Raw genomic sequence first — 12448 nt, 5'->3', positions numbered from 1 at the left:
GCAGGCATAGCTTCATCTAGATCATGCTGAGCTATGTCAGCCATGTGTTTATATAAAACATTATTCCTTCTTACCTCTATAGCTTCCTTTAGAGCAGGCATGGCTTCATCCAGATCATTTTGAGCTATGTCAGCCATGTGTTTATATAAAACATTATTCCTTCTTACCTCTATAGCTTCCTTAAGAGCAGGCATAGCTTCATTCAGATCATTCTGAGCTATGGCAGCTGTGTGTTTACATAAAACATTATTCCTTCTTACCTCTATAGCTTCAATTAGAGCAGGCATAGCTTCATCCAGATCATGCTGAGCTATGTCAGCCATGTGTTTACATAAAACATTATTCCTTCTCACCTCTATAGCTTCCTTTAGAGCAGGCATAGCTTCATCCAGATCATGCTGAGCTATGTCAGCCATGTGTTTACATAAAACGTTATTCCTTCTTACCTCTATAGCTTCCTTTAGAGCAAGCATAGCTTCATCCAGATCATGCTGAGCTATGTCAGCCATGTGTTTATATAAAACATTATTCCTTCTTACCTCTATAGCTTCAATTAGAGCAGGCATAGCTTCATCCAGATCATGCTGAGCTATGTCAGCCATGTGTTTACATAAAACATTATTCCTTCTCACCTCTATAGCTTCCTTTAGAGCAGGCATAGCTTCATCTAGATCATGCTGAGCTATGTCAGCCATGTGTTTATATAAAACATTATTCCTTCTTACCTCTATAGCTTCCTTTAGAGCAGGCATGGCTTCATCCAGATCATGCTGAGCTATGTCAGCCATGTGTTTATATAAAACATTATTCCTTCTTACCTCTATAGCTTCCTTTAGAGCAGGTATAGCTTCATCCAGATCATTCTGAGCTATGTCAGCCATGTGTTTACATTAAACATTATTCCTTCTTACCTCTATAGCTTCCTTTAGAGCAGGCATGGCTTCATCCAGATCATGCTAAGCTATGTCAGCCATGTGTTTATATAAAACATTATTCCTTCTTACCTCTATAGCTTCCTTAAGAGCAAGCATAGCTTCATCCAGATCATTCTGAGCTATGTCAGTTGTGTGTTTACATTAAACATTATTCCTTCTTACCTCTATAGCTTCCTTAAGAGCAGGCATAGCTTCATCAATATCATTCTGAGCTATGTCAGCCGTGTGTTTACATTAAACATTATTCCTTCTTACCTCTATAGCTTCCTTTAGAGCAGGCATAGCTTCATCCAGATCATGCTGAGCTATGTCAGCCATGTGTTTACATTTAGCTTCTTCTTCACCTATTCTTTCACTTTTAATAGTTACAGTCTAAAATAAAAATATGAAAGATACTCACATTACAAGAAGAACCAGGCTTCACAAATCCAAATAAAGATTAAGGAAGGGCATAACAGAGAAAGAAGAAAATAATCAACTTAATTTTCTAAAAAAAATTAAAGGAACTTAAACAATTTTCAGTCATTTTTAGTTATGTGATTGAATTAATTCTTGCCCTGTAAGTGATGATAAAGATACAAGATGTACCCCCACGATTTCTGTCGCATGGTGTTGGAAACAAATGGGCCATAGGTTTTCTGATATCCAAGTATAGCCTTTTGTAAAATAAAATACCACTTGGGGGTCTCTTTCTATGGGTCCTTTTTTTTTTTATGTAAAATACATTAATGGGTTGGTATTTCCCAGAGGTAAAATATCAATGGGTAGAAATTTCGAAGTCAAAGGTCATACATGTTCATCCTCTGATCTTTTTATCTCATAATATGTATCATGTATTCTATGTGGTTAACATCTCATGGAAATAAGTTGTGATGATAGCTGGGATACTGTTGCAATTTACTTATGAAATATATGAACGGGTAGGGATATTTGCATAAACCAATATATGAATGGGGGTAGTTTTCAAACCCCATCTAGACATCTCTACCCAAATTTTTAGGTTGAGACCCCCCCCCCCCCACCCCCATGTAAAAAAAAAAACCAAGGTACTCTTCAGAGGTTTTTAGATACTGTTACTGTATTTCTACTGCCTCTAATTTTATCCTGATTACATATATATCCCTACATTCTGTTGATCATCAAAATCCTCTTATCTTGTTTAATTTTATAAGTTACTGAAGACTTTATATATCATACCTTTTGTTGCTCATCAGCATCCCTTTTCTGTTGTACAATATTAATGAGGTACTCGTCACAAGTTTTCTGATACTGAATAACTTTAACTCTAGCATCTTCTAACTCCTCAGTCATATTTTTAACCTTTGCTCGTGTCTCATCTATCTTACTCAAACCATTCTTTAGTTTGTTGGCCTGGTCACCTAATTCTTTTCTCTTGGAATACAACAACCTGGAAATATAAAGTACAAAATACATCACTGCATCTCAAAATTGACTGGCTGGAGTTTATAATCCATGTGAAGTAACTATTTTTTCATGTGATATTTTACCTTTTGTCAAATCAATCTTTATAGAAGGATACTTAATTTATGTTTTTTTGCAACTAGGAGACAAAACATAAAATAATTCATGTAATGAAAGACAAGTGTATATAATAAAGTTGACAAAAACTCGAGGTAATTCCTTTTACATAAATAATCAACAATAACTGTGAGCTACAGCTCACTGATGATACCCCCGCCGCAAGTGGGAACAGGAAGTTGTCAAGTGATGAATCTGAAAACACATCAAACAGGTTAGCAGACTTATATAAATCCTGAAACCAAATTTCAGAAATCCTTGTATTGTAGTTCCTGAGAAAAATGCCACGAAAAATATTCATGGGACGGACGGACGGACGTACTGACGGACTGACGGACTGACGGACTGACGGATTGACGGACGGACTGAAGGACAGACAGAGGTAAAACAGTATACCCACCTTTTTTGAAAGTAGGGGTATAAAAACTGGTTCTTACAAAGGTAAACAAGTTCTCTGTTCATTTTGATAGCAAAGAATTATGAAATAATACTGTCTTTTAAATATAATTGAATGTATGATATAAATAGATTCTTCAATTCTCCCCAATTATAACATTATATAACAGAAAACTGTTTAAACAGAATGATCAATACACATTTTTGACATAAAGAATTCTATATTTCCTAATTTTTGGTCTTAACAAAGAGGCCAACATAGATTCAATATTGTATATCACTTTGAAACTCACTTTTTATATCCACTCACAAATTCCAGATAGTTAGTAGGTGTGACATAATTATGTCGTTTCATCTCTAACAGCATTTTACGAGAAAGTTCAGAGACAGATTTATGCATTGCTGAGAACATCTTTACCAAGTATGGCTTAATCTTGTCCTGAAAGTAAAAAAATAAACAGATTTTTCAATAAACCGTTGACACAGAGATATATCTTGCCTGTTCGCAGAAAATTCAGAAAAAGACCATCTGATGGACAGCAACATTACTAATTAATTCAAAGACGATGGACTATGAACTAGGGGCAGGGCCTCGAAATAGATGACAAACTGTGTTGACTAATAGTATGCAACTTTATAGAAAATATCACTGGACAATCAGAAGTAGTTCCTACCAAACTGACTACAGTAACAAACTTAACATTGAAAATTGCTAATTATTTAAAATTTACTGGACCATGACCTAGTTATATAGGAGGCAGGGCCTTGAAATAGTCTTCACAACATCAGATGGTTGTTTTTTGATAAAGGAGTAGGTCCGGTAGTGACCGATTTTGGCCTTAAATTTCAGGTTCATCTGACGAAAGATTTTGACCACTTTTTAAACACTTAAGTGTCTATTTTATTTGAATTAATTAGTTTATGTGAAAGATTTTAACAGATTTAGTCATTAAAAACGATGCGATTCAAGCTCAAACATGAAAAATCTACCTAATATGCCGGAAAATGTCACTTTTCAGATGGTTTTTGGTAAAAATGAAAGTGGCCGCATCCGTGTTCATCCTCAACCTTTATATATGTTATGTATTATAATAAAATATAACTTACATTTCAATATTAAGGATGAACACGAATGCGGCCACTTTCGTTTTACACGAAAACCGTCTAAAATTTAACTAAAATGCTAGAATTATGAGGATTTCAGTAATTTAGCATGATTTAATGGTGCTAGTACCGAAAATATGTACATTGTATTGTCAAAAACAGCCCATATTTATGAAGCAGAAGCATTCTATTGTCCAATAAATAACTAAAGGTTTACATTTAACAATTTTGTAAAACTGCTATATTTTGGGGCCAAAAAGGGGTCTTACTGAACCTACTCCTTTATTATACTTTCTGCTTTTTAACTACAAGGGGCTAGTAATTTCTCCTTATCAAACCTTCTCCTCTATAATTGGAATAAGAACACTGCTGTTATTTAACTGATGGAATGAATCTTGTTCATCGTTCAGTATGGTCTTCTATAATCAATATCACAGAAGATCTGATACCATGCACTTTTAGAAATGGAAAAGATCTGTCAAGATATAGGAGAGTAAATCAGTTAACTATGTTTTAAAAAATAATCCAACCTCTTTGTCCATGTCCAGAGTAACATCTTGTAAGTACTTGTCAGCCACTTCATTTAGGGCATCTATTGGCCATTCACTGAACCAGTCAATTGTAGTACAGTTCACAAAGGCTGGGAACTTTCTCACACGATTTCTGTAGAAATAAAATAAATGATAGACATTCATGACTGAATCAGTCAATTGTAGTACAGTTCACAAAGGCTGGAAACTTTCTCACATGATTTCTATAAGGAATAAAATAAATGATAAACATTTGTTAATAAGTATCCCTCATAAACCAGTCAATATAGTGATTGTTGTAGTTGCTGTTACCTATTGGTTTTTTTCTTTCATTTTTTTATACATTAATTAGTCCGTAAGTTTTTGTTAGTTTTCTGTAAAAGCTGACTATGCTGTATGGGCTGTGCTCATTGTTGAAGGCTGTACAGTGACCTATAGCTGTTAATTTCTGTGTCATTTGGTCTCTTTTGGAGAGTCGTCTCATTGGCAATCATACCACCTCATCTTTTTTATATATGTGTACCACTGATTATATATTGCTGAAAACATTACATTGTAAATTAAGAATTTTGTGTATGCATTTATAATTTTAATTATTGAGCCATATACGAAAATGAAAAAAATATTATTGTTATTTTAGAATGAGTATTAAAACACATATATAATCTACACTCTACAAACAAATAAAGTCATATTTCACATCATACATTTCTCTTTTACCAGTTATAAACCATTTAAATTAAATAACTCAAATTATTCATATGAAACTGTGAAAAGAAATCATTTACCCTTAATAGTGCAAACTGATAACATAGTCCATTAAACCAAACACAAGTGTAACCAAAATACCATACAACAAAATATTGTAATTCACAGTCTGCATACTTATACAACAAAAAGTAGATGTGTTTCCCAATACTGTGATCAACCTATAAATTTCAAGTAACACAGTTCTTGCCTAAAGGGTTCTCCAACTGGGCTCATACATAAAACTACATGTAAATTGGATCGCACACGTCCAATCAGGAATGAGAACACACTTTGTTGAGTATCCTCAATTCCCTCATTTTGTGCAACTTCTAACAATTCATTTCTGACCTAACAATGAATCAAAAATAAATGTTATGAATTTTCTGAAAGACAATATACCAATTAAGGGTTAAATTTATCAGTAAAGGCTAAATACTAGAGGTGATTCTTTAATTGTCCAAGGGCTATAACTCCATTATTATTTTTCTCTTTTTATAATTTTTCTTAATTTTAAGGCTAGAGATCAATCACATTTTTTCAATTTTCTGTCTAATTTCAATTTCCAAGGGGCATAATCCCTATAAAAAAGTTGATCTACACTATGTAATGATGTATGTAGGAATGAGAGTTTCTAAACATTTACATTTCAAAGGGACATAATTCCTGCACAAATAAATTAACAACACTCTTTTGAGATGAAGCTAAAATCACTGATGATATAAACCTTTGATATTAATTTTCTCTAAAGATTTTAAATGCAACTTTCCATAAAATATATAGTTCTAGGGGAAATAACTCCTTTAAAAATGGTTAAATTGCACTGATTTATTTTCGAACTCCTCCAAGACATTGCTTATAAACACCTTGACATAAATTTCATACAAATTTGGCAAAAATTGAAGATAAGATATCTGACATTATGTACTAAATGACAATACACTACCTCCTCAAACTCCTCCTCATTATATAAACTTGGTATTTCTCCACTACTTAAGATGTTATTTATATCCTCTAAGAATTCCTCCTCTACCACTTGACTGTCACTAAAAATAAACACTGTGGGCTTGTTTAGAACTCCAGTTTGCCAGTACAGTCTCTTTAAATCTGAAGAAAGTAAGAACAAATTGCTTGTTCAATACACTAGTAAAATAATTTCATGGTTTAACCTACATAAGTGCTCTAAATGATTTCTTGATGCTTTTCGCCATTTGGTGCCAAACAGTTTAGAAAGTGAAAATCACCAAGATTTATTATGTTTAGTACTACTGTTGATATCTTAAACTCCCTTCCAAATTCCTTGCAGGTTTTGAGCATGATTTTGTGTGTTTGCAAAGCAGTGCCATTTCAGTTAAGTTAAGCTTATAACATCATTGAAATGATAAAAATTGCAGCTATTGACTAAGGATTTTGTTTTGCAAGTTAATATTTTGTAGTTGAATACTCTATCTGAAGGGTTGTCAGATATCATTCCATCCAGAACACTTTAAAGAAGAACACAGTCACATGGATTGAAAATAGAATCCTGTTGTATACAGAATAATAGGTTGCTAATGATGTATTAACATACCATCTTTGAACTCATTTCTCCTGTACAGTTTACTAATCTCAATCTCAAAAGCAGACATGCCACACATGAATGAAGCCAGTCTAGTCAAACTTTTATGTCCACTGCCTCCAATCCCCACAAGTAGCATGTTACCACATGGTTGTCGTATCACTCGAACTATCTTTACCACTAGAAAATAACATAATTGTTTTATTGAAGAAAGTTTACTATAAATTATGTCAACTTGTCAATTAATCATTAAAAACATGTATCAATATTTATTAAAATCAATAGATTTTCAGTGATACTTTTATCTCCACATTTCCAAGGGGTTGTTGTTCCTCTTTCATGTAACCATTTCATTGTGTTCTATAGACTATTGAAGAATATAACCAGTTCCAATCACACAATCCCAATGTGATGTGGGACTCCAATCCAAAACTAATATCTTTCCCCATTCAATAACAGGGCATTAGAGAACTTAACAAGCTGCATACTGTAAGTCACTGGTGATTTTAATCTTGCTCCCATAAAATGAATATCTTAATATGTTCTATTGCATCACTGAACATAATAAACTGATGTGCTGTCACCCTTCCCTCACATCAAACAGATATCTTGCCATGTTCTATTGCATCACTGAACATAATAATGTATATATTAATGGTCCCTGGTATGTTTTCGTCCCTTCCCTCCTATTAAACAGATATCTTGCCATGTTCTATTGCATCCATAAACATAATAATGTATATATGTATGGTCCCTGGTATGTTTTCGCCCCTTCCCTCCTATTAAACAGATTTCTTACCATGTTCTATAGCATCCCTGAACATAACAAGGTCCATATTGATTGTCCCTGGCGTGTTGTTATATTTCTCTAGGACACCATTCAGATGATCCCTTATCCTTCCAATATCTGTTATGTCTTCATATCTCTTTTCTTCATTCAGAAAATCACCTATAAATATAACTTCTGTATTAAAATATTGGTTTTTATATATATATTCAAAACTGATACAAACAGAATATGAATAAACACCTCATTTAAGAACATAACTATCACTGGTATCATTGAAATATCACAAAGAAGATGTGGATTTTTTTTCACTGCATATAGTTTAGATATTATTTTAAAGAGTATCACTTATAAGAAACATGGATGCTTTTGTATTAACCAACTTACAAAATATTCACGCAAAATCAGAATCAACAGTAGAATATTTTGTTTTTTACTGATTATTTTTTTTCGGTATGCTCCATCAGGATTTCTAGTCTTATATTCCCAGAGTTAAATCCAATATATAGATAGATTGTAATTTTGTTCCCCTTAAATGAAGGAAGTTGAACACATTGGTTTGAATCTTGGGTTACTTTAAAAGTCAGTATCCTACATTTTAATCATTGTGAACTTTTCTTGCATGATGAACTTAATTTAGACATTTTTTTTTCTCTTAAAGATATATTCATAAAGTCATAAAGATCAGTTATAAAGGTTTATTTTACTTAAACTAATAGAAAAACTATCAAATAAAACCATAAATAGAGGCAAAAAACTGTATAAATAAAAATAATAAGACAATGTTTTATGATTGCAAATGATACTAAATGACAGAAGTTTACAACTGTAGGTCACCGAACGGCCTTCAACAATGACCAAAACCCATACTGCTAATACACACAATCTGATTTAAGTACACAACATAAAATACTTACCAAATACTGGAGGCTGTTTATTTGGACATAAGTTGTGGAAAGTTTGATCAAACAAGGATGCTAACTTCTCTGTTAAAATGGCAACAAAACTTTCATAGTCAAAGGTGTCCACCAATCTGTCTGAAAATACCCTGGAAAAGAATTGCTAACTTTCAAATATACAAAACATTATATTTAATGTATCTACTAGATCATGCAAGTACCAATAATGTAAAACAATAAATGAAGAATGTGTCTATGGGCACAGATGCCCCCCTTTGCAAATATGCATAAGTAAACATCCACCTACAGATGCAGGATTTATGTAGTTGAACTATTTTGTGATTAAAAGCATTGTGTATAAGTTTCAGCATTTGGTTGAGGCAAACTAAAGTTAGAGAACTAAAATTTTTATGTTCATAAAGGGGCATAACTAATGAACGAAACAAGACGCCACCCAATTTCGTACTTAATCTGTGTTTTGTAGTAATAAACCTTGAGTTGGAAGAACAGATGGATGGACATTGGTAACACTAATGCTCCCTCTGTATGGCGGGCCAATAAAAACAGATTTTGGTAATTTGGCATAACAAATAGAATCTCAATTTTGATTTTTTTTTAAAAGAAGTATTTTATATATTATGTAAAGAAATTTGTTTTGCAGATTGCAATGGACATTGCCATAGCATTCTCTGTATTACCTAAAACATTCATGTATCCACAATCTAATCATAGCATTCTTGGTATCATGTACATGTTTGTGTGCTCTTAACATGCCTTGGAACACCTGAAAATATAAAAATCAGAAAATTTTGTCATACAAACTAAAGGGAGTTAATTTAAAACATCTAATTACAAACAGGTCTCCCTAAAACTCTAAGCATAAATGAGTACAACACATTTTTTTTGCGGCTGTCCCAATCAAAGAGTCTTTAGTTGTTGTTGTAAGTCGGCTATAAATGTTATTGTTCATAGTTGTAATTTAAAATAGGTTTCTGATCTTTATTGAGGTCTTTTATCATGGATTACAATATGGTATGCGTTTTGTTCATTTTTGAAGTCTTTAGAGTGACCTACAGATTTACTGAATAGTTGAATCATAAGCATGCATGCCACATCTTCTCATTTTATATTAGCAATAATCAATGAGCAGTTAGGATCCACATATTACATAAAATCATCTGGTTTTCATAAACCTTCTAAAATCACCTTATTATTATCTGCAAGACTTTTAATGAAGTTGATTTTACCTTTGAAATATCTCTCAGATTAAACAAGTAATGCATTCTGGAAGGGGTTGGTTTGAATTTCTGCTGAACAGCAAGATACACTTCAATTGTTGCCTTGGTAATAATATCTCCTAATGGTTTTATATCTTCCTCAAACTCCTGTAATTTCTGGTTTAACATTCCTCCAAAGATCAAATGGATCTGGTTATCCTGTAATACAGAACTTTGGTCATATTCTATTTGTAAATTTTGAGCTTGCTGGAATAGTAGAGACTACTCATAACACTATTAAACAGAAAGTATATATATTAAATACTGATCAAAAAGGTAGTATGGGAGTATGGGAGTATTCCTCAAGCTTCATTTGGAATTAACTGTTAACGATCAGTCCCAAATGCTGATGCTGAAATTATTTGTGGGGACTTTAAATGAATGAATTCATGTATTTTCTCATATTTATTTCTTTCAGACAAAATAGATTTCAATTCAAATTCCAGGAAATCAGGAAAAATAAACATGATTATAAATTGCCATCTTGTTTTCTTGCTATTTCAGAAAAATTGTTTGAAATATGATTAATTTCTGGTAATCTCCCAAAATTTTAATTTGTGGAAAATTAAGGTCTTCAAAGCAAGATTACCTGTTTGTTAATGATAAATAAGTCATGAATAGATGTAATTCTTTTAAATATATCTTTATGTACAAGGTATAATGTTAGAACAAGTGTTTATCAAGTACTAAAATAAAATATACTAACCTGTGGGAAAGTCATGTTGATCAGATTAAATCTGCTCTGTAAACGTGGGCAGATAACTTGCCTTCCTCCACCAGGGGGACCCATTGCAGCTATCAAGAACATTTCCTGTTAATATAAGATAAATCTAACATGGTATGCAGATCCAAAACAAATGAAAAGTGTTCCCTTCGTCTTGCCTATGATTGCTGCTGTCAACTTAAAAGTGACCCTGTATGTCATTCAAACCTGCTAGAAATGACAAACAGGAACAAATATGGTTTAGGGGTTGTTCTCTCGACACAATATTCAAGCTTGATACTGTCTGAATTTGGATTGTGATAAAACTTTTGACATAATATAGGTTTCTGACACAAAATAAATGTGGTGAAAGATCTTAAAAATTTCAATTGGGTTGAAATATTTGTATTAATTTTCAATTGAAGATTTCTTCCTATTGCGCAATACTGTGCTATTGCACAGTAATATGGATATTGTGCAATATTGTGCTACAGCCCAATATTGTGCTATTGTGCAATACTGTGCAATTGAAGATTTCTTTCTACTGAGCAATATTATGCAATTGGATATTTCTTGCTATTGTGCAATACTATGCCATTGAAGATTTCTGAATATTGGGCAGTACTGTGCTTTTGGGCAATCACAGTCAAACAAGAATGTGTCCATAGTACATTGATGCTCCAACTCGCACTATCATTTTCTATGTTCAGTGGACCATGAAATTGGAAACATGTGTACAAGGTGATTGTTCTTTATCAAAAACTACCTTGAAAAAAAATACTAACCTAAAGCTGGACAGACAGACAAATGAACGGACGAATGGACAAAGGCAGGAACGGACGCACAGACCAGAAAACATAATGCCCCTCTACTATTGTAGTTTGGGCATTAATAAGCTAAAAACAAAACAGAATAATAATAATAATAAACAAGAATGTGTCCATAGTTCACGGATGCCCCAATCGCACTATCATATTCCATGTTCAGTGGACCGTGAAATTGGGGGCAAAACTTTAATTTGGAATTAAAATTAGAAGATCATATCAAAGGGAACATGTGTCCTAAGTTTCAAGTTGATGTGACTTCAACTTCATCAAAAACTACCTTGACCAAAAACTTTAACCAAAATTTTAACCTGAACTTTGCACTATCATTTTTTATGTTCAGTGGACTGTGAAATTAGGGTCAAAACTTTCAATTGGCATTAATTTAGAAAGATCATATCATGGGGCACATGTGTACTAAGTTTCAAGTTGATTGGACTTCAACTTCATCAAAAACTACCTTGACCAAAAAATTTAACCTGAAGCGGAACAGACGGACGTACGAACGAACGGATGGACGAATGGAGGCACAGACCAGAAAACATAATGCCCCTCTACTATTGTAGGTGGGGCATAAAAAGCGCTTAAATTGAAGACAACAGAATGTAAGATCCCAATGTCTTACTTCCCCAACAGTATTCTGCTTCAAAAAGATTTTTTCTTTAATTTGTTTCTCTCGTTCATACCAGAACCTACCCTGATTTCTTTCTGTGTTTGTTTCTCTCTGTCGTACCAGAATCCGTAATCTAACCACAACTTCATCAACTCTAAAGGAGGCTGGGATCCAAATGTATCCTTGGCGGGCATGTTAAAATCATCCATGAATGTAAGAAGTTTCTTACCACCAATTGGAACATAAACTCCTTTTGTCCTCTTCTCTACTCTACTCTCTATAATATCTTGTACTTGGTTGGATGTGGTCTGAAATAATCATTCAAACATTTTTCATCTACAAGGATTTGTGACGGTTGAAAAGCCTTATTATGCAAACAAAAATTATTTCTAGTGGAAAGATTCTGCTTTCATCTCACTAGCCAATTTCTGCTGAAGTTTTGTAATTGTTAAAAGATTTCCTTTTAGATTCAAAATGTGAATAACATATAATTTTCCTATGAAAATATCTGTAAATATAAAAAATTGAATGGTGTT

General features: G+C 33.0%; 1 protein-coding gene across 1 annotated transcript in view; it reads right to left on the bottom strand.

Moving 5' to 3' along the window:
• Window positions 1-12448, bottom strand: part of LOC143067200 (dynein axonemal heavy chain 2-like) — a 101029-nt gene that overhangs the window by 33223 nt on the left and 55358 nt on the right. The window contains exons 44-56 of the mRNA XM_076240295.1: window positions 11996-12220; window positions 10479-10583; window positions 9743-9931; window positions 9194-9279; window positions 8514-8644; window positions 7609-7758; window positions 6822-6989; window positions 6198-6358; window positions 5463-5602; window positions 4505-4637; window positions 3164-3309; window positions 2133-2343; window positions 1191-1307 (exon numbers count right to left, since the gene is read on the bottom strand). Coding sequence (XP_076096410.1) covers window positions 1191-1307; window positions 2133-2343; window positions 3164-3309; window positions 4505-4637; window positions 5463-5602; window positions 6198-6358; window positions 6822-6989; window positions 7609-7758; window positions 8514-8644; window positions 9194-9279; window positions 9743-9931; window positions 10479-10583; window positions 11996-12220 — 1962 coding nt within the window. The remainder of the gene's footprint in view (window positions 1-1190; window positions 1308-2132; window positions 2344-3163; window positions 3310-4504; window positions 4638-5462; window positions 5603-6197; window positions 6359-6821; window positions 6990-7608; window positions 7759-8513; window positions 8645-9193; window positions 9280-9742; window positions 9932-10478; window positions 10584-11995; window positions 12221-12448) is intronic.

Source organism: Mytilus galloprovincialis, chromosome 3 (assembly GCF_965363235.1).
Source record: "Mytilus galloprovincialis chromosome 3, xbMytGall1.hap1.1, whole genome shotgun sequence".
Classification (NCBI taxonomy): Eukaryota; Metazoa; Mollusca; class Bivalvia; order Mytilida; family Mytilidae; genus Mytilus; species Mytilus galloprovincialis.
This window is presented reverse-complemented; position numbering and strand designations above follow the sequence as displayed.